At 37.1% G+C, this 21,921-nt stretch overlaps 2 protein-coding genes across 3 annotated transcripts in view; both read left to right on the forward strand.

Annotated features, from left to right (window-relative positions):
* The first annotated feature begins 223 nt into the window (after positions 1-223).
* On the forward strand, positions 224-4,843 carry RANBP6 (RAN binding protein 6). Of its 2 annotated transcripts, XM_004781971.3 has the most exons (2): positions 245-391; positions 1,507-4,843. In XM_004781971.3, the coding sequence occupies exons 1-2, from the start codon at positions 377-379 to the stop codon at positions 3,571-3,573; spliced, it is 2,082 nt and encodes a 693-aa protein (XP_004782028.2). In that variant the 5' UTR covers positions 245-376; the 3' UTR covers positions 3,574-4,843. The 2 variants fall into 2 exon arrangements, with proteins under 2 accessions (XP_004782026.1, XP_004782028.2); XM_004781969.3 differs by having other exon boundaries at positions 224-4,843.
* A 130-nt stretch (positions 4,844-4,973) lies between these two features.
* Positions 4,974-21,921, forward strand: part of KIAA2026 (KIAA2026 ortholog) — a 140,307-nt gene continuing 123,359 nt past the window's right edge. The window contains exon 1 of the mRNA XM_004781968.3: positions 4,974-8,321. Coding sequence (XP_004782025.1) covers positions 7,723-8,321 — 599 coding nt within the window. The 5' untranslated portion in view covers positions 4,974-7,722. The remainder of the gene's footprint in view (positions 8,322-21,921) is intronic.

Consider the following 21,921-nt stretch of genomic DNA (forward strand, 5'->3'; position numbering starts at 1 on the left):
CTTTTCTTTCTCTCTTTCTTTCCTTTCTCCGCAGGTGTTTTTTCTTATTGGAAAACGGATGGAGGGTCCCTCTTCCCCACTCTGACCTACCTACCCCAGACACTCAGTTGCCTACAACTCGGAGCACAGGCAAACCAACCGCCGAGCAGAGGATGAGCGACCCCGCCCATCCCCGCTGGCGCCTTGCTCGCGTCACTGTTTCTGGCCGCAGACACCCTCCCTTCTTCCCGGTCGCGATTTCTTTGACATAGCGCGATGGCGGCGGCCGGGGCTGCAGGGTTGCCGGCTACTGTGTCGGGAAAGCAAGAGTTTTACCAGCTTCTGAAGAACCTGATCAATCCAAGCTGTATGGTGCGGAGACAGGCAGAGGAAGTCTATGAAAATATCCCAGGTCTGTGTAAGACTACGTTCCTCTTAGATGCTGTCAGAAATAGAAGAGCAGGTTATGAGGTGAGACAAATGGCTGCCGCACTGCTACGACGGCTTTTGTCCTCTGGGTTTGAGGAAGTCTATCCAAATCTGCCTTCTGATGTTCAGAGGGACGTCAAGATTGAACTGATACTGGCTGTTAAGTTAGAAACACATGCTAGCATGAGGAAAAAACTTTGTGATATTTTTGCCGTGCTGGCTAGGAATTTGATAGATGAGGATGGCACTAACCACTGGCCCGAAGGTCTGAAGTTCCTTATTGATTCAATCTACTCTAAAAATGTAGTTCTATGGGAAGTTGCACTTCATGTTTTCTGGCACTTTCCTGGGATTTTTGGGAACCAAGAGCGGCATGATTTGGATATCATCAAACGGTTGTTGGACCAGTGCATTCAAGATCAAGAACATCCCGCAATCAGGACATTGTCTGCTAGAGCTGCAGCTGCATTTGTACTTGCTAATGAGAATAATATTGCTCTTTTCAAAGACTTTGCAGACTTGCTTCCTGGAATCTTACAGGCTGTGAATGACTCGTGCTATCAGGATGATGATTCAGTGCTAGAATCCCTTGTTGAGATTGCAGATACTGTACCTAAATATCTGGGTCCTTATTTAGAAGATACTCTGCAGTTGAGTCTGAAGTTATGTGGAGACTCTAGACTTAGTAATCTGCAACGCCAGCTGGCCCTTGAAATAATAGTGACCTTGTCTGAAACTGCAACCCCAATGTTGAAAAAACATACAAATATAATTGCACAGGCAGTTCCTCATATATTAGCAATGATGGTTGATCTACAAGATGATGAGGACTGGGTAAATGCTGATGAAATGGAAGAAGATGATTTTGACAGCAATGCAGTTGCTGCTGAGAGTGCCCTAGACAGACTGGCTTGTGGGCTTGGTGGAAAACTTGTTTTACCAATGACTAAGGAGCACATCATGCAGATGCTTCAGAGCCCTGACTGGAAATACCGACATGCTGGATTAATGGCCTTATCTGCCATTGGAGAAGGATGCCATCAGCAAATGGAATCAATTCTAGATGAAACAGTTAACTCTGTTTTGCTTTTTCTTCAGGATCCTCACCCAAGAGTGAGGGCTGCAGCCTGTTCTACGCTTGGACAGATGGCTACAGATTTTGCACCTAACTTCCAAAAGAAATTCCATGAAACAGTGATTGCAGCTCTGTTGCGTACCATGGAAAATCAAGGTAATCAGCGTGTGCAATCACATGCGGCTTCTGCACTTATTATTTTTATTGAAGACTGCCCCAAAGCATTGCTTGTTCTATATTTGGATAATATGGTGAGAAATCTACATTCTATCTTGGTGATTAAACTTCAAGAGTTGATTCGGAATGGAACTAAACTGGCCTTGGAACAGCTTGTGACGACCATTGCCTCAGTTGCAGATACAATAGAAGAAAAATTTGTTCCGTATTATGATATATTTATGCCATCACTAAAGCACATTGTTGAGCTTGCTGTTCAAAAGGAACTTAAGCTTCTGAAAGGAAAAACTATTGAATGCATTAGCCATGTTGGTCTTGCTGTTGGGAAGGAAAAATTTATGCAAGATGCATCAAATGTGATGCAGCTATTATTAAAGACACAATCTGACTTAAGTAATATGGAAGATGATGACCCTCAGACATCTTACATGGTTTCAGCATGGGCTAGAATGTGTAAAATTCTTGGAAATGATTTTCAACAGTACCTTCCTCTAGTTATTGAGCCTCTTATTAAGACTGCTTCAGCTAAACCTGATGTTGCTCTCTTAGACACACAAGATGTGGAAAATATGAGTGATGATGATGGATGGCAATTTGTAAATCTTGGAGACCAACAAAGTTTTGGAATTAAAACCTCAGGACTCGAAGCAAAAGCAACTGCTTGCCAGATGTTGGTTTACTATGCTAAGGAGTTAAGGGAAGGATTTGTGGAATATACAGAACAAGTTGTAAAGCTTATGGTTCCTTTATTGAAATTTTATTTCCATGACAATGTTCGAGTGGCAGCAGCAGAGTCTATGCCTTATCTCCTGGAATGTGCAAGAATTCATGGCCCAGAGTATCTTGCCCAAATATGGCAATTCATATGTGATCCCTTAATTAAGGCTATTGGGACTGAACCCGATACAGATGTACTCTCAGAAATAATGAATTCTTTTGCAAAGTCCATTGAAGTAATGGGAGATGGGTGCCTTAACGATGAACACTTGGAAGAACTAGGGGAAATACTGAAAACAAAACTTGAAGGGCATTTTAAAAACCAAGAATTGAGACAGGTTAAAAGACAGGAAGAAAACTATGACCAACAGGTTGAAATGTCTCTGCAAGATGAGGATGAATGTGATGTTTATATTCTGACCAAAGTATCAGATATTTTGCACTCATTATTTAGTACTTATAAGGAAAAGATTTTACCGTGGTTTGAACAACTGCTTCCATTAATTGTAAATCTAATTTGTTCGAGTAGGCCATGGCCAGACAGACAGTGGGGATTGTGCATTTTTGATGATATTATAGAGCACTGCAGTCCAACCTCATTTAAATATGTAGAATATTTTAGGTGGCCAATGCTACTAAATATGCGAGACAATAACCCTGAAGTCAGGCAAGCTGCTGCTTATGGCCTGGGTGTTATGGCACAGTTTGGTGGAGATGATTATCGTTCTTTATGTTCAGAAGCTGTTCCACTGCTGGTAAAAGTTATTAAGTGTGCAAATTCCAAAACCAAAAAAAATGTCATTGCTACAGAGAACTGTATCTCAGCAGTAGGGAAGATTTTGAGGTTTAAGCCTAACTGTGTAAATGTAGATGAAGTTCTTCCACACTGGTTATCATGGCTTCCACTGCATGAGGATAAAGAGGAAGCTATTCAGACTTTGAGTTTTCTCTGTGACTTAATTGAAAGTAACCATCCAGTTGTACTTGGTCCAAATAATTCCAATCTTCCCAAAATAATCAGTATAATTGCAGAAGGAAAAATCAACGAGACTATTAACTATGAAGATCCCTGTGCCAAACGCCTAGCTAATGTTGTGCGTCAGGTACAGACTTCTGAAGAATTATGGTTGGAATGCATATCCCAACTTGATGATGTGCAGCAGGAAGCTTTACAGGAGTTGCTAAATTTTGCTTGATGCACTTTAATGTCACTTGAATATTTTGACCATGAACGTAATTCCAAATAATTATTGTGAGCGTATTCCATTTTAATTGAGTGAACTGTTCTCCCTGCTGAACAGTTAATATTCCTTCCCTTTATGTTTTTCCAGGATTAGTCAGTGTTCTAGCCTTATGTTCACCTTGCATGTTTTTTCTCTTAAACACAGAACTTGATGATAACTGTGCTTCTGTTGTCTTAGAATGTTTGTCACCTTTTCCCTAGTTGATGTGAAGTATATCAAGTGTTGTTACTTGTCTGAATTATTGATGCTGAGCAAACAATATACTTGTGTCAAGATGTCATGCTGCCTATCACAAGATACTGAGAGCTAACAAAGATGGAACTTCCAGGACAAATATCTTTGGAATTCTAGATGAAAAATAGTGGCAAGCTTAATTCTTCCTTGATAATACTGCTGGTTTCCATGGTAATGGGAAGATGCTGAAATTGGGAGTTTTGAGATATTGCCATGGATGTGAGGAGTTTTCTCTATATAGCCTATGAACTTTTTTATAATGTCCTCCTGGGAACAGGGTGAGGCATATTCATATTCTAGTCCCTAAGGTGTCCAGCTAAGAGTTAAGAGAACTTGAAAATCTTAGCCTGATTGAACTCTATTTTTCAAGTTATTCAGGACTTTTTAAGAAGTGTGGTTACTGAATAGGCTGTCCTGGTACATGTAACATTGGTAGCTTGTAACACCATTATTCAGTGTTTGACAAAGAGTAATAAGTATTTGTGGTAGTCTATTAATATTATGTGTTTGAACAGAATATTGCACTGTGTATGTATGCCATTTCCTCCCTGCAAAGCAGCCCAATAAGAAGAGAAGCCCTGGTTCAAAATGGGTCTTAAGTAGATTTCTATTTCGAAGAAGTTCTTAATAGACTCTATAGTAGCACTGAAGAGTATTCTATTATGAAAATGAAAGGGAAGCAAAATTAATTTTATCTTTAAATATGAAAAATAAAACAGCTTTGAGACCAATCATTTAGCAGTAGATACGCATTTTAAGAAAACAGTTCTATAAATCTAGAGTTAATTTTATTAATTGGAATGTTGATCTTTAATGTCAAGCTTTTTGTAGGGTAGAAAAAAGTTTTCTAGTAAGCAAATCATTGATCCAAAATTTAAGAACAAGTATATCTGTCATCATTTCCTGGGGTATTTGTGAGTACTATGTATGTAAAGTATTTAGCAAATATTTAAGACCAAGTAAATGCTTAATAAATAGTACCCTATTAGTGCTGTTGTTTGTACCTATACTGTGTTTTCTTATGGTTTAGAATTGCTTTTACATTAGAATTTTCCTGATTCACTCCCTGCCAGTTCAGAAGAACAGGCCATCTAGGCTGTTGTGGACAGAGATAGGAAGTTGAGATTTTAGGTGTGGAATTCCTGTCCATTACCTACAATGATTTATTATTAATAAGGGAAAAAAGGAAAGGACATTAATTATGGTATAGCCACAGTTTTATTTAAGATAAATAAAAATACACATTAAATAAATAGAAAAATCCTACCATAAAATATTAGTAGAAATTTTCTCTGGGTGGTGGGATTAAATGGCAATTTTTCTTGTCACTAATCTATATTTTCTAACTTACCTGCAACCAATGTATTTTTTGTATAATAGTTTTTTGTTTTTGTTTTTGAGTTTAAGGACCCAATTCTACTTTTATTTTAGCTGAGAACACAATCATCTTGGCCTTTCCATGATCTATAGCTGATGTTCCTTCAACTCACACCTGTTTATCTTAATATTCCTTCAGAAGTCCTTGGTCAAATTTCTAGCAATTCCTTACACCTTGTGCACTAGGAACTGGATATTCTGCCAGATGACTTGGAATTATATAATAGAGAAGATATGATCGATAGAGATATATGATATGATAGAGAAGGTGTATGAAAGACCTAGATTTGGATTTTGGCAAACTAGTTTCTTAACCTAAGCATCGGTTTCTGCATCTGTAAAATAGACATAATACCTAGGATTGTTGTGAGAATTAAAGGAGATAATATAAAGTGCTTGGTGGCACAGGGTTCAATAAATGCAATCTATATTATTAGAGAATCATGAAATAGGGTTGGTAGCTAAAGATGAAGGGGTATATTTGCTGGGGGATGGTGGGTCCAGATTCTTGGGCTTTGTCAAAAGAAATGAGAGATGTCTAGTCAGACACATTTTTCCTTGCCAGTTGCTGAAATTAGACTGGTTCCTGGCTTTGTTCCTGTGAGGTACATCTAAGGGCTCTAAGGAAAGAGAATGCTGTAAGGGCCCAATAAGTTACAAATGTCTGATGAGAGGAGACCTTGAAAACTGGATAATAGGAACACTCCAGTGTTCCCATTTAACTATTTTACCTAATATTGCTATTTAACTTAATTGTCCCCCAAGCTTTGAAGTTTTGACTTTTATCAGTGCTTTAAAGGTTCACAATAATCAAGAATTAAATATACCAACCATTTGGTTCGATGGTTTCTACTTTTAAAATGCGTGATTTCTAGGACGGCAGTTGCGTTTCAAGCTAGAACATTATGAGTTAAGTAGAAAGTATCTTTCTTATAGAACATGAGAAAATAATACTTGCTTTATGGAACTATTAGCTCCTTTCTCCCTACTTTAAGCAATACCTAAATTAAAGCTAACCAGTCCACTTTTTAGACAATCTCTAAACAGTAATTTTTAAATGTGTAGTGACATTGCTAATGACTATTTAATGCAGTACGGCTTAGACTTGAATTATTTGAAGATTGTTTTTAACCCCAGGGATTTTTATTAAGGTTCCATTTCCTTTATTTATTCTTAGCAGATCTCGAGAACCGAGATGAAAATGTTAATTTTAACACATGAGATCACTTAAAATAGGAATTGATCTAAAGAACTGGGGACCGGAGTTTTAGAAATTTGAGTTCTACGAATTATCTCTTTTTCTTTTGCATGTGAACGTATGTTTCAGTTGTTTGACTCCTTGAAACGCCTTTTTAAACTTTCCAAGTTCTAGTTTTATATTAAAAACCCGTTGGTCACAAAGAGGAAGTTGGATGAAGAGAACATAAAATTTGTAACAGAATAGGATCTACATTTTGTGCCTTCTCACTACTCATTTGACATTAAAGAGGGTTATCTAGCACGCTCCTTCAGAATTCTTCGTTTTTAGGGCTAATTAGGATCTCGCAAAACAGAGAACCTCTTGCTACACACGCTTCTAAAACCTCTTCGACCTTTCTGGCACCGCCAAGTACAGCTGCGCAGGCGCCTTGCTTCCCTTTCCACTCCGCCCCTTAACAGCCGTCTACAAGCTGATGACATCATTGAGCTGCGCAACCTACCAGGCCTCGGGGAGCGAAGTCCGCTTTCGCGTAGCTGGGCCGGACGCAAAGTGGGTGGGTGGAGGCTGTCTTACTACGCATGCGCACCGTGGACGGCTACGGTGTCTTTCTTTGCCTTTTACCACAGCTCGCCCCAGAGCCTGCGAGTAGCTTGAGTGCCCAACCCCCTTCTCTCCTTGCCCCTCCCCTTCCTTTCCCCGCCCCCGGCCCAGCGGGACTTCTAACTGACAGTTGTCGCCCGGCCTCGTCCGCACGCCGCCTCCTCCTGCTCGGGTACCCCGCAGGTAGAGAGGGGCGGGAGTGGGTGTGAGGGAAAGGAGGAGCCCCAGACGCCGCAGCCCAGTCCTGCGGCCCCCTCTGGGGCGACAAGAGAAGAGTCCCCACTTCTTTTTCGCCCCTTCCTAGCACCCCGACAGCTGGTCCGGAGGGGGTGGGGCGCCAAGGCCGCGGCAACTAGGCGCGGCCTGGCTGGTGAAGAGCGGGCGGGCGGGGCGCGGAGGGGTGAGGCTAAGGAGGGCCTGGCGCGCGCCGCCGCCGGGGGGAGGGGAGAGGAGGGCACCTAGGCTCTCCTCTTCTCTCCCCCCTCCCTCTCGCGCCATGTAACCCCGCCTCGCCGGCTGCAAGCTCGAGACCCCCGTGAGTAGTGAGCAGAGCGGGCGGCTCAGAGTGGAGCCCGATGGGGCTGGTGCTGCGAGGCTCGGCCGAGCCCTGAGGAAGCAGCCCGCGCTTACGCGTCCCCCGGCGCCTCGAGCGGCCGCTCCACACGGCCCAATCTGATCCTGCCGGGGCCATGAGCGTGCCCGAGACGCCGGGGGAGATGGAGCCGGCAGGGGAGGAGGAGTGGCACCCACCGGCGCCCGAGAAAGAGGACGGCGAGGTGGAGATGGCAGCGGCGGTCCCGGCCTCAGGGCCGGCCCAAGGGAGGAGTTCTTTCTCGCGGGAGGATGAGGACGACCAGGAGGAGGAGGAGGAGGAAGAGGAGATGGTGGTCGGGGGCGGTGGCTGCAAGGAGCAGGAGCTGACCTATGAGTTGCAGCAGGGCTACCGCATTCTGGGCGAGTTCATGCAGGAGAAGCACCGGGGCCTCACCAGCCCCTTCTTGCAGCCCTTGGGTGGCGATGCCACCGGGGAGGATGAGGTGGCCGAGGGGCCGCGCGGCGGGGGCCGGGGCGGTCGCGCCCTCCCGCAACAGTTCGGGCAGGGCATGTGTCTGCTGAAGATGGAGGAGAAGTTCGCCAGCGGCCAGTATGGGAGTATTACCGAGTTCGTGGCGGACTTCAGATTAATGCTGGAGACGTGCTACCGCCTGCATGGGGTGGACCACTGGATCTCCAAACAGGGCCAGAAGCTGGAGATGATGCTGGAGCAAAAGTTGGCGCTTCTCTCTCGGTAAGTGAACCCCATTCTGGGTGGAACTGATGGAGTGACACAAACAGCCTCTCACGTGTCTGAAGATGGATTGGGCCGGGCGGGGGGGGGGCGTAGCTGATACGTGCAGAGTTGGTGTTGAGAACCCAGGGAGGAGGCGCAGCCTTGATTGGGGGCCCGCAAAGGTGTGATGGATGTGGGCACCCAGATGAAAAGCTGAAAGGGAGCCGAGCCCTGAGCGGTGAAGAACAGGTAAAGTTTGTAGGTATAAAATAAAATGATGCCGATGGGAAGAATTACGGGGATAAGGTAGAAGAAGTGTTTTAGTGTGATAAAATTTGGACCACAACTTTTAGACAGTTTTAACATGACATTAATAAACGTTTTTAGGATGAAATATCGTTAGAAAAATGTGTTTGGCTCATGTAAAAAGATGGTCGTTTCAAACCAAGAAATTTATCGTTTCATTACATGTCGGCCATCGTAAATTTATGGAGTGTTTTTTTTTAAATTTTTATTAACATATAATGTATTATTGGGGCGCCTGGGTGGCTCAGTGGGTTAAGCCGCTGCCTTCGGCTCAGGTCATGATCTCAGGGTCCTGGGATCGAGGCCCGCATCTGGCTCTCTGCTCAGCAGGGAGCCTGCTTCCTTCTCTCTCTCTCTCTCTCTGCCTGCCTCTCAGTGTACTTGTGATTTCTCTCTGTCAAATAAATAAATAAAATCTTAAAAAAAAAAAAAACCACATATAATGTATTATTTGCTCCAGGGGTACAGGTCTGTGAATCGTCAGGCTTACACATTTCCCAGCACTCACCAGTATCACATACCCTCCCCAATGTACATAACCCAGCCACCCTATCCATAGCCCCCTATGGAGTGTTTTTAAATGATCGATAATTACTGTGGCGTGTTTCTGATCTTTTCTCTCAGCTTTATATGAACAGACTGAATTTTTGCGGTAATAGTGGATGCATCAAAACAAAAATTTTGAAATTTTAAAATGTTTAGACATCTGTGTTTATTCTACTAGAAATCATAGTCCATTCAGGTGGCACTGTGCTCTTGGTATACTATACCCATATATTCAGAGTCAGTTATTTTTCTTTAGTGAGAGAAAGTAATGTAACACAAGAGGTATTAAAAAAATGTATTTGTAATCATTTATTTGATGTGAGCCAAATTAATTTCTCAAGTGAATAGAAATTTAGGAATAGAAAAATAATGGAATGTTGGAAATGGTAGTTCAAGTGGAATACTACTTTGATTTTCTAAGAGCTGACTGAACTTGCATAAGTCACTTTACCTTTTTGGCTTTAGTTTCTTCATCTGTAATATGGGGATAATAAGAGTACCTCATGGTGTTACCCTAGGATTAAATGAATTAATAAATGTAAAGTTAGCAGTGTCGGTTCCACAGTTAGTCTGATATAAATTACAGCCATTATAGTATTAGTAATAGTAGTTGAATAGAATGAATATTTTCCTCATTTCTGAAACTGGGCATTATATTAGTGCTTTTATGACTAGCTCCTGAGAAGTTGTAGGTTTTTGCTTCTTGATTTTATAATGGTAATTTAAAAATAATCTAATGTGTCCACTGGCTTCCCATATATTTTCAAGACTATCAGTGACTTCTTTCACTGAAAACGATAGTTAACATAGTGCTTAACTCATTGGGGGGGGGGGGGCTCTATTTAAGGAATCCCTTCTTGAGACCTTTCATAAAGTAGAATTATTTCACAATAATTATTCACAGGTTTACTTTTAATACTTTAGTTATATCTTACTTGTGTAGTGTGTTTATTACTCTTGTCGCCACAGAGTCATTACAGAGTCATTATAGTTATGACTCATAAAAAACAATCCATTCACATGTCATTATTTTTAAGTGGTAAAATATACTCCAAACTGGTATCACAAGAGTTTAGATCTGGAAGGCACCATAGAATTTATTTAGTCCAAGCATTCAGTTTTATAGATTTGGAAACAGGGATTTAGAATGAGATGAGAGAATGGTTGCACGGAAGTGCTAAGTATAGTGTATTGGTTTGAATGAATTATAGGTGTTTTCAGAAGTATTGTGTGTATAAGAAAAACTTCTTGAGTTCTACAAAAGAGCAGGAAGATTACTTCCGTTCTTCATAAAGTTAATTTCTCAGTGCTTAGAATGATACCTGGTGGCTAATGCTCAGAATACTATATTCCCATATCATGTAATATCATCCATACTTAGAAAACATCCTGTTGTTTATAAACATAATAATGCATTTCTGATATTCTTAGTTCAAGAAAGATAAAATTCTTGCATTTTAGTAGCAAAAAATAATATGATGGCCTCAGATAAAGTTTTGAGTCCCATGCTTTTATTGTATTTGATGTATGTAAACATTTTATAAATAATAGGTTTGCAGACCACATTTGTGGAATTCATTTCTTTTTCTGTAATAGCCTAAAATCTGGGTTATCACTAAATAAATACCTTGGGCATAACTTTGAGAAAAGCATTGGTTATAACTGTTTGGTACACAATTAAGATACATAGAGATACATGTTCCAGAACAACATTCCATAGACTGTCTACATGAGTATGATTTTCCACAGTTGACTCAAATACCTTATTTGTAAATACCTGGTACATGGTGTTTTAGTAATAAAATAAAATTACCTAGATATAATTTAAGTTTTATATATTTAGAATTAATTCTTAATTTTAGAGTATTGTAAAGAGAACTTTACATCTGCTCCAATACTGCTAAGCTTTTATAAGTATTTTATGAAGAAGAAATGAGGTACATTAGAGAAGATACGAAATTATCAGAGAGCAGCCAATGAATTAGTACCCTAGACTATGGACACAACGTTTAATTTGAATCTCAGTCCAGTCATTTGTATTATGAGAGTGTTACACTAGGTTATGGATTGTACAAATATGTGAGTATCTGCCAAAGCTAGACATTCAGGTCTTTGAGATCAAACGGTAAGTCCCATGCCCCTAAGTGGTTTATAATTGAATAGGGAAACAGAAACTTAAAAAGATGATGTTCTATAGTGGACATATAAACAGGTACAAGGGAAACTTAAGAGGGAAACCTAAGTCTGGGGGGGATCATAAATGAGAGGAGGAAATGAGAAGGGCTAAAGAGATTAGGTAAAAGTTATCATAAAGAAGTTTATACTTGAACTTCTTGATTATTGAAGGAGTTGAAGATTGCTGCTGGATATTTTTTGGAGTGTTTGAGGGGGGCAGTCTAGAATGCTCAACTACAATGAATACAAGGTATGAAACAGCATGCTATTTCTGAGAACTACAGGAACTTCTGTGAGGCTACAGTGTGGTCTCCAGAGTAGTATTTGCACCACAGCAGGTATACAGGATGATTGATTGGGGTGAGGGAAGAAAATATTACAACTTCAGTATGCTCTGTTTGTTGTTTTTTTTTTAATTCTTTTTAAATCTTTATTTTTGGTTTGCTTTTTATGGTATATATAGTAGCATTACATGTATAAAGTCTGAATTTATAAATATAATTGTATGTAAATATATAATAGCAATAAATAGCAATACGTTTTGTATGTATAATATTTGTGATAGAACTAAGACTTAGACAACATATCTGTTCTCAAAGTTATATTTTAGAAGGGATCTCATTCATTTATTTGAAGCAACTGAGAAATAGCAACTAGCATTAGAAATATGGAGATCATCTAAGTGAAGAGAAATAAAAAATACTTAATAGGAAGTTAGGTGTAGAGCTGTAGAAACTGTCAAATATGAGTAAGAAGTTTTGATTCCTCCACATTTTAAATAATGTATTTGAAAGCTTTTAATTTTAAAATATTGTTGAAAGGTTTAAGAATATTGCTATGAAACCAGAAGGTGGCTTTTCATAGTTTTAAAAGATTGTAGAAGTCAAAGATTTATCACCTGTGACCCCAACAGAGCTGAACTTAAATTTTTAATCTTAGCCATTTAAAATAATGTTTTGGGGGCACCTGGGTGGCTCAGTGGGTTAAAGCCTCTGCCTTCAGCTCGGGTCATGATCCCAGGGCCCTGGGATGGAGCCCTGCATCGGGCTCTCTGCTCGGCAGGGAGCCTGCATTCTCCTCTCTCTCTGCCTGCTTCTCTGCCTGCTTGTGATCTCTCTGTCAAATAAATAAATAAAATCTTTAAAAATAAAATAATGTTTTGGCAAAACAAACAAGGAAAAGAAAGAAAAAGAGACAAACCAAGAAACAGAGTCTTAACTATATAGAATAAACTGGTGGTTACTAGAGGAGGGGAAGGTGAGGGGGGCATGGGTTAAATAGGTGATGAGGATTAAAAAGTATACTTATGATTAGTGCTAAGCAATGTAGAATTGTTGAATCATTATATTGTACACCTGATCCTAATAGAATACTGTATGTTAACTATATTGGAATTAAAATTTAAAAACTTGGTAAAAAATAATGTTTTGGTGAAAATCATCTGTGACTTTTCCTTGTTAAAATTATTTTTGATTTCAGAACTAATGCGCTGTTAAATGATACATATAATAGGCTTTATATTTTTAAAAAATATAACTGAAGGTTATTTAGTTTTATGATTACTTTTTGCAGAATATTTTTTTTCAGGATGAAAGTACAACAGCATCATCATTAAACCTCAAAAATGTGAAAACACTAGTGGCTTCCAACTACAAGTACCGAAATACAAGTAAATTTTATAGACCAACTTTAATCACTTCCTAAGTTAAATTTTGCATTTTCTTGACTTGCTTATTCTCAGTTAAGATCAAAATCCAGAAATTAATTGGGAATTTACACATGATCCTTCTTTCTCCCTAGTATTCTAACTTCCCCCACTACTGGATTCTGTAATTCTATCTTTTTTAATGTAAATCTTTAAAAATTGGGGACCTTTGGTAATAGAATTTAGATTTACCTCTTAGTTTGGAACTATAGAATGTTAAACCTTGATAATCCATATAGTTCTATTTATTACAGTTGCCATTCTAAAAATATAGTTGTGGTAGAGAAGAGTCAGAAAATGTTTAGGTGAACTGATGAAAGGATGAAGGATTTCAATTAATAAGACATTTATTGAGTGCCTCCTTTGTGTTAGGACTTATTTATAATAAAAAGGTTAAATGTGTTAAAAAATTTAACCTTTTATAATAAAAGGTTAAATGTGTTAAAACTGTGATTCTCTAACTTTTGCCGTTGTCAGACATCTGGAGGTCAGATACTATTTGCAGAACATTGAGAAATATTGATAAATTCAATTTAATTGTATCATATGATTTTTGTTAGGGGGTCCAAAAAGCTTACAAAAAATTGTGGAAGGAAACTCTTAATTGAAGAGATTTATTTAGTACATTAGGTTTTATCCCCTTCTACAAATGGGGAGAACATAATCGCTTTTGGATTTTTGATGGTACATCTTGGTTCACTCATGAAATAACTGTTTCAAAGGTGTATAATTTGAAGACTACTGTGATGAGCTTTATTAGAGAGTGTTAGAGGAGTACGCCAGAGGGATAACTACTGGGAAAATAGGAAACTGTGATTGAAAAATACTAGATTTTATTCTAGGAGTCATAGTTTTGGAGGGTGGGTAGCATATTGATATGTGGATTGAGTTTGTTAAACAATTATTTACCTATTCTATGGTAGTAAGTGATAGGTAAAGACCTGTAGATATTAGTGATAAACATGACATCATCCCTTACTTCAAGGTAGTAGGTAAATTGAAATGAACAATAGAAGGTATGGAGGTAGTAGAGTACAGAATATTCCAGAGGAATAGTTTATACCCAGTGGATGAAGTGTAGGATGATGAGGGCTTGTAGTGTCGGATAAGTCTAGAAGAGTAGGCTGGGGCTAATTAAGGAGGACCTAGAATGCTTGCTAAGGAATTTAGAATGTCAGCGGTGTAGATCCGTTACAGGTTTTAGCCAAGGGAGTGACATGATTTTACTAGTATTTTGAGGGTTGAAGGCTAAAATGGAGATGAAGAAAGGAAACTAGTTAAAAGGTTATTGGGTTAATCCATCATGAGATAATAAGTAATAGGAATGAAAAAATGGATGAGGATATAAAAGAGGTAAGTACAGGAGGTTAAAGTGGTCAAATGGCAGGCTATTGGATGTGGGGTGTGAAGGAGGCTGATGTACAAAATGATGTACATCATGATGTACACCTTGTACATGATGTACAAAATGATGTACACCTTGAGCCCAGGTGATGGTGATGCTGAGAGAACATGAGGCATTCATTTGAAGATATGCAACTGAGAATTATTAGAAGGCTGCCGATAGAGTTCAGCAGTGTGATTAGAGTTAGGTTAGAGATGTTTAATTAGGAATTAATCTGTAGAAGGATGGTGCCTGAAGAAATGGGAATGAATGAGATTGCTGAGGACAGTCTAGTGAAAATACAAGAGGACTAAAGGCAGAACTTTGTGTGAGGAATGACTGTCTTCAAACTGGAAAGACTAAACATTAGAAGATGATTAAAATCCACATAATACATGATAAAAGCTGAAATAATTAAGGAGACTCAATTAATAAAACTGAAAAGAGTTTATTCTGGCATAAGTAAAAGATGTTATATGGAATAGAGTAAATTTATAGACTTTATTATTTTAGGAGATTTTGTTTCACTTGTTAATTTGAGAATGATTTAGATTTAATACAGTAAAAATGTCCTAATGGATTCAAATGTTTTGCCTTACAACCTGTTTCTCATTGTATTTATTTGTGCCTTTGTATTTATTTTTATTTCTAAGGAAAAAAACTAGAGCAGCAGGGGTATGTTCCAGAGTGATTGGGTCCCTTCCACAGTTGTGTTTTAACTTTCAAGTCATGTCTAGGCTATCTTCATAAAATTAGAGATGCTCATAATGAATAATGGCCTTTTTCATTTCCAAAGAACTTGCATAGTAGTATGAATCTTTAAAATACACATTAAAGTACTTGAGGCTCTTCTTTTTTTAATTGGGAAAGACTAATAAACCCCAGTGGTAGTATTATCTATCACCATGCCCTTTATTGTATCCTCTTCCACTTGGGATCTGTGAGTGTTCAGAATTAATTGTGCTTAAAAGTTAGTATATTTAAAAAAAGTATATTAAAAAAAGTTAGTATATTAAGTATGTTCCCTTTGAAAAAAGACTTTGGAACACCAACAAAATGTTAGTAGTGGTTATTGCTAAATAGCAAGATTCTGGGTATTTTTCATTTTCTTTTAACTTTTCTATATGTCCTAGATTATTACTTTCCAGTTAAAAAAGATTTTATTTAAAGGAAATTAGTATTTTTGACTTTGGTAAGAAATTGTATTAAAAATTTATATCACCAAAGTTGTTAAATAGTATATTCAGATAAATTGTCATAACCAAGTAGTGGAACTGTGGGTGTTAATTTTTCCTTCCACTCCTAATTTCTTTTGTTTACAATGACCATATATTACTGTTGTTATTTTTGTAATACCATTCAAAATATAAAATATATAGATTTTGTAGTTGTATTTTTAAGGTCTTGGAATAGTTAATGGTAAGAACTCATCCCAAACTTTTATATTTAAAGCTTGGTGTACAGCCATCTATCTGAAAATAACTTCACAAAAATAACTCTTCTGATAGCTCTTTTATATTTATATTTATATTTTAGTATGTCTGGAAATTCTCACTTTTTCATTTCTGTGTAGGCATCCTATTATAAGATAAAAACACAAGAATACAATTGAGATAAACCAGTTTATGGTAAATCTGCTTGATTATAAACCTTTTGCTACAAGTTTGTAAGTACTTTACTAATACTGCTCTTCTGTGAGTACTTTACTGATACTGATTTTATGTTTTTAAACTGCTTTTCAATTTCAATGGTAGATTTTAAACAAGTATACTAAGGAACACTAAAATTCTGCTAACTATATAGTTCCCAGTGAATTTGGACTGTTTCTCTTGTTTGTACTAAAAATAAGAACAGAGTCCACTTCATTTGCATTGAAGGATAGAAACAGACCATCTGAAAAGCTTACTACATAGAAATGTTATCCCTTAGAAATTGTTACAGATTGTTTTCATGTTAGCCTATAAGCTTAATTTTTAATTTTTATTTTTTTTAAGATTTTATTTGCGTATTTATTTGAGAAAGAGAAAAAGGGAAAGCACAGGCAGGAGTAGTAGCAGAGGGAGAGAGAGAACCAGGTTCCCGGCTGAGCAGGGAGACTGATGCACGGGGGTCAATCTCAGGACCCTGGTATCATGACCTGAGCTGAAGGCAGTCACTTAACTGACTAAGACACCCAGGCACCCCTCAGCTTAATTTTTAAAAATCTGAATTACTATAATTGGAGGATAAAAATATTAGAATATAATCAGTAAACAAAATTGAAGATATATATTTGTCTTGAATACTTGTGCTTGAGGAAAAGCAGGTTTAAATTTGGCTCTTCTAACATAAATTCATTTCCTAACTTGCTCACTTCTCTGATGGTACCTTATTTGCAAGTCTTTCCTAAGCATCATATCTAAAATAATAATTCCTCTCCCTGGTTATTGTCTATCTCCCTTAACCTCCTTGTTTATCTTCATAGCATTTATTACAACCTAACATATATGATTTAATTACATAGATCTTTTTCAATTTTTTAAAATTTATATATAGTTTAGTTAACATTATAGGCTATTATTAGTTTCAGGAGTAATTACATTTATCTTGTTCTTCTCTCTTACTAGAATGCAAAATCTATGAGGGCAGGGACTTTTTCTGCTTGCCTTGTTGCCATTTGACTTGCATTTTAGCAGTACTTGGGTTATAAATTCTAAAGGTCGTTTTCAAAGGTTTTAGAGGCATATCTCTCAAAGGGTGTTTCCTAGATCCCCAACATTAGAATGGTATTAGAAAGCAGATTCCCTAGCTCCAGAATAGCATATTTAAATGTTAATTTATAATCTCAGAGTGGAGATAAGGAAATCTACCTTTTTAATAAGCTCCCTAAATGATTTTTATGCATGATAAAGATTGAGGACTGTTTCAGGATATAGTCACTGTGTCATGTTGGATTTCTCTTCAGAATTTAGAGTTTTCACTGAAATATTTAGCACTACTTTTACACTTGTCAACCCTTATTTGCATTGCAGTTTGGGTTATAGTTGAAATGAAGGGAAGGCAGGAGAGAAGTGAGAGGAGAGTCCTGTACTCATGTTTTCATGTGGAATACAGTTTCAGAAGTAATTGGTAATAATAAGTGACTGTGTCAGGGATGGGGGGAGGAGATGATACTAGATGTATTATCCCTTTGAAAAAGAACAGACCTTGAAAGCATGAGCTTGTCACAGAATATTACACAAAGCAATTTGTCTTTTTAGATAATTTTTTTACATTGTTTTAAACCTTTAATTTCTAATATTAATCAAAGCAAAACGGTATTCAAATCCTTACATGCCTATTACTCATTCCCCTATAAAATTTATTCACGGCTGATTCTGCCCTATTCATACCTTCCATATACCTCCCTTCTGTAGTATTTTGAAGTCATCGACAACAGATTATTCTGTAAATGCTTCAGTTTTAATGTTCAAAGATGAGAACTGCTTCATTTAAAATGCAACTACATTACCATAAAAAGACAAAAAACTTCTGGGGCGCCGGGGTGGAGCAGTGGGTTAAGCATCTGCCTTCAGCTCAGGTCATGATCCCAATGTCCTGGGATGGAGCCCCATGTCAGGGGGGCCCCCCTCAGCAGGAAGCCTGCTTCTCCCTCTCCCACTCCCCTTGTTTGTGTTCCTTCTCCTGCTGTGTCTTTCTCTGTCAAATAATAAAAAAAAAATCTTTAAAAAAATTTAATAGCAAAAATCCAGTGTTCACATTTCTAGTTGTTTCAAAAATTATAATTTCTAAATTTTTATTATTGTTTGAACATGATCCAGGTAAGTCCACACCTTGTGATTGGTTCGTATGTATCTTTAATTTATAGATTTCTCTTTCTTCCTTCTCTTTCTCCTTATCCCTGACTCTTCCCCTTCATTCTTGTATTGATTTTGTTGAAGAAACTAGGTTATTTGGGGTCTTCTAGTCTTGGATTTTGCTGATAGCATTCTGTTCTTTTGTCCTATTTCCTATAAGTTGGTAGTTTTGGAAGCTCCATCAAATTTAGAATAATGTTTTTTTGGAGGCAAGGGTCAAGTCTACTTCCTGAGGTAATGATGAATTTATCAGTTTCTAGTTTTGTCTTTTAAATCAATTATGGATTATTAGCTTTGGCATGATGGCATAATGTAATTTTGCTGAATTTGTTAAAGTAGTAATGAGTAATATAAGGTTCTGGGTTTTTTTCCTTTAGAGTCAAAATTCATCTATTAAAATTTATATGACAAGTAATCTTTTCTCAATTTCTTCCTGTAGTGGAGTTTGGAACATGGAAGTAATATCCAGGGCAAGCTACTTTATATATAATCTGAGAAAATTGATTTTAACTTAGAATCATATTAAAGTGTTAATTCTATAAGTACTTTTACTCCATTGGGCTAATATTGTGATGTTATGTTGATATAAAATAACATCAATATTTTTAAAAGTCTGAAGTTAAAGACACTGGGTTTTATTTTCATCTGTTTGCATCATTTAAACCTGTTTGTATGATCTTATATATCAGCTTTGGATATGAATACTATTTTTTGTGTTTCTCATTTGATCTTAGGGAGCAATGAAAAGAGACCCAATGTAAGGTAATCATAGTGTTGTTCTGCACTATATCAGATAAGGTATTATGTTAGTTGACCCCTCATACCCTTTTGGTTGATATTTAAATTTTGTGTTTCTCTTTCTGTAATTTAGTATGAATTCCAAGCCTTTATAAAGTTTGAAGTTTTTAACTGGAATTCTACACAACCCCCTCCCTCCATACAGTATGCAAAAGTGTGTGTGTTTGTGTATTTTAGTTTTTCTAGGGAGGTGTCTATTTTAGTTTTTCTGAAGCCTGATTTAGAATTAATTGCTTTTTCCCCAGTACTTTGTGATTCTTAGTTTTGTATCTGTTTATAGCATGTAAGAAAATTGTTAGGGATATATCTTGTTCTATCTTATTTTGCTTTCCAAGACGGGAGAGAATGTTTTATCCATCATTGCATCTTCAGGGTTTAGAGTGTACCTAATAGTTGTTTGGTAATTCCTGAATTAATGAAATAGATGAGCATATAAAAAAAGATAAAAGAAATGTTCCATTATATCAAGTCACATTCCTCCTTGTTTTTAAAGACACAACACAGTTGTCATCTCAAGAAAACTTCTTTGCCCATCTCTTCCTTCATCTTCTTTTCATCATGGGGTAGGTGTACTCCTCTGTTCTTACAGGATACACCTTTTGGAGTCATATGGTTTGTATTAAAGTTTTTGAATACCATGATATTGAAGTTTTCTGTTTCCATATATATTTGAGTCATTAAATTTTAAGACTGTCATGCATTTTTGAATATCTAGAAGTTGGCTGTTCATGTGCAGAGAAGCTCAGTAGGTAATGGTTAAGTTTAATGCAGATAACCATATCTTCCCTTAAAGGATGGATACTGTATTTAAAAGCATAGTTGAAAGTAGTGTGTGGTTATTATAATAAGACATTTAATTATATCCAGCATATATTTTCCTTGCTTATTATTTGATAGGCACTGTAGAGGGACTCAAAGATGAATATGGAAAGATAGGAGTTGATAAACTAAGTTGATATAAAGATCATTCAGGCAACAAAAAAAGAATATTGAAAAGTGCAAAGGCAAAAAAAGCACCACTGTATATAGCTAGGGAATGCTTTGGCTAGAGTGTAGTTATGTATAGAAAAGTAGTGACAAGTGTTAGGGACAGATAATGGAGCCAGATCACATAGGGCCTAATATGCTACACTAATAAAGAGTTTGATATTCCAGATTCATGAGTTATTAAAAGCTTGTAAGCTAGAGAATTAGAAAAGAAAATTAATGTCAGTTTGATCTTTTTCTATACCTTAATTTTTGACTTCTTTTAGTTTTAATTTTGCATTTGACTTTATTCCTCTTAAGTTGCAGGTTTGGTGGAGGATTATATAGAAATATAACTGGAAAAAGTTTACATTAAGTGGAAATCCTAGAGTAATGCTAGAAAGAAGAGAAAGACAGCACTTTCTTTTTGCCAAATAATTTAGATAAGATACTGTATTTAAATATCTAAATAATATTAGGTTGCACATGGGTGGTTTCTTTAATTTAAAAATTTCAGTCTTCTCCCAGTTCACAGAGGAAAAAAATTTACATACAATACAGAATTCTACCTATTTATTTAAAAAATTCTATTTATTTATTTATTTGACAGAGAGAGATCACAAGTAGGCAGAGAGGCAGACAGAGAAGGAGGGGAGAAGCAGGCTCCCTGCTGAGCAGAGAGCCTGATACGAGGCTGGGTCCCAAGCCCCTGAGATCATGACCTGAGCCGAAAGCAAAGGCTTAACCCACTGGAATACCCAGGCACCCCAGAATTTTCTACCAATTTAAGTTACTCTATCTGGCAAGATATTTTCAACAGTTTTATTTGCCAGTAAACAAAGAAAAAAATACATGGCAAATATAATTAATAGGCTGCAAACACATATTGACATAACTGGCTATGGTTAATTGGACAGTTTAGTTTTTATACCAAATCTGTATGTATAATGTAGTTATAAGAACATAATCTCAAACAAATAACATGTTGAATAAAAGGTTTTGAGAAACAATTAAATGATGATCCACAGAGTACTGAGCAAGTGTGAGAAACCATTTATATCCTCCAGTTTATCTGAATCCCTGATTATGGTGCCATTGCCAGTACTTTAGTAATTTCTTCTAATCACTAATTCTGGTAGGGAATCTGTTTGGTAGTGAGATTTAATTCAAAGATTATTAGTTATATTTAAGTCTTATTTTAAAGCAGGTATCATAGCTGGTGCCTGGGTGGCTCAGTTTGTGAAGCGTCTGCCTTCTATTCAGGTCCTGATCCCAGGGTCCTGGAATGGAGCCCCACATCAGGCTCCCTGCTCAGTAAGGAGCCTCCTTCTCCCTTTCCCTCTGCCTGCTACTCCCCCTGCTTGTGTGCTCTCTGTCTCTCTCTCCCTCTCTATCTTAAAAAAAAAGTATCATGGCAAGAGTGTATAGACTAGAATAACTGAGATGTATTTTAATTTTTTAATAGCAGTTTAAATTTTTTCTAATAGTTAAAATTTATTAACTTCTTTCCATATGCTATAAATAAATACTCTGCCAAGCATGCTCTTTGAAGAAGATTAAGATAAAATAGAAATTGTCAAAAAATTGAAATAAGAAATCTTCCATCCAATTAGACAGAGATACTCACTTGGTAGCCTTCTTATCTATATCATATATATTATTTACTCACACATAAAATTGCAATACAAAATTTAGATTTGCCATATCTACAGTTTTATATCCCTCTTATCACCTTTTAGATTTGATTTTACTTGTTAATCAAATGTAACATGTGACTGTTGTTACATATGAAACTGTATACTAATAGGATAACAACAGTAAGATTTTGTAACGTGGTTTTAGTTTTGGTTTGGTTTGGTTTTTGACTCCGTAGTTTTTTCTTTTAAAACATTTATTTTTTGC

The sequence above is a fragment of the Mustela putorius genome, unplaced genomic scaffold, assembly GCF_011764305.1.
Source record: "Mustela putorius furo isolate JIRA1106 unplaced genomic scaffold, ASM1176430v1.1 tig00003944_pilon_pilon_pilon, whole genome shotgun sequence".
Lineage (NCBI taxonomy): Eukaryota > Metazoa > Chordata > Mammalia > Carnivora > Mustelidae > Mustela > Mustela putorius.

Bases quoted from the DNA above. Each gene is read 5' to 3' on its own strand.
- RANBP6 (XM_004781969.3), top strand. From the start codon at position 256: ATGGCGGCGGCCGGGGCTGCAGGGTTGCCGGCTACTGTGTCGGGAAAG.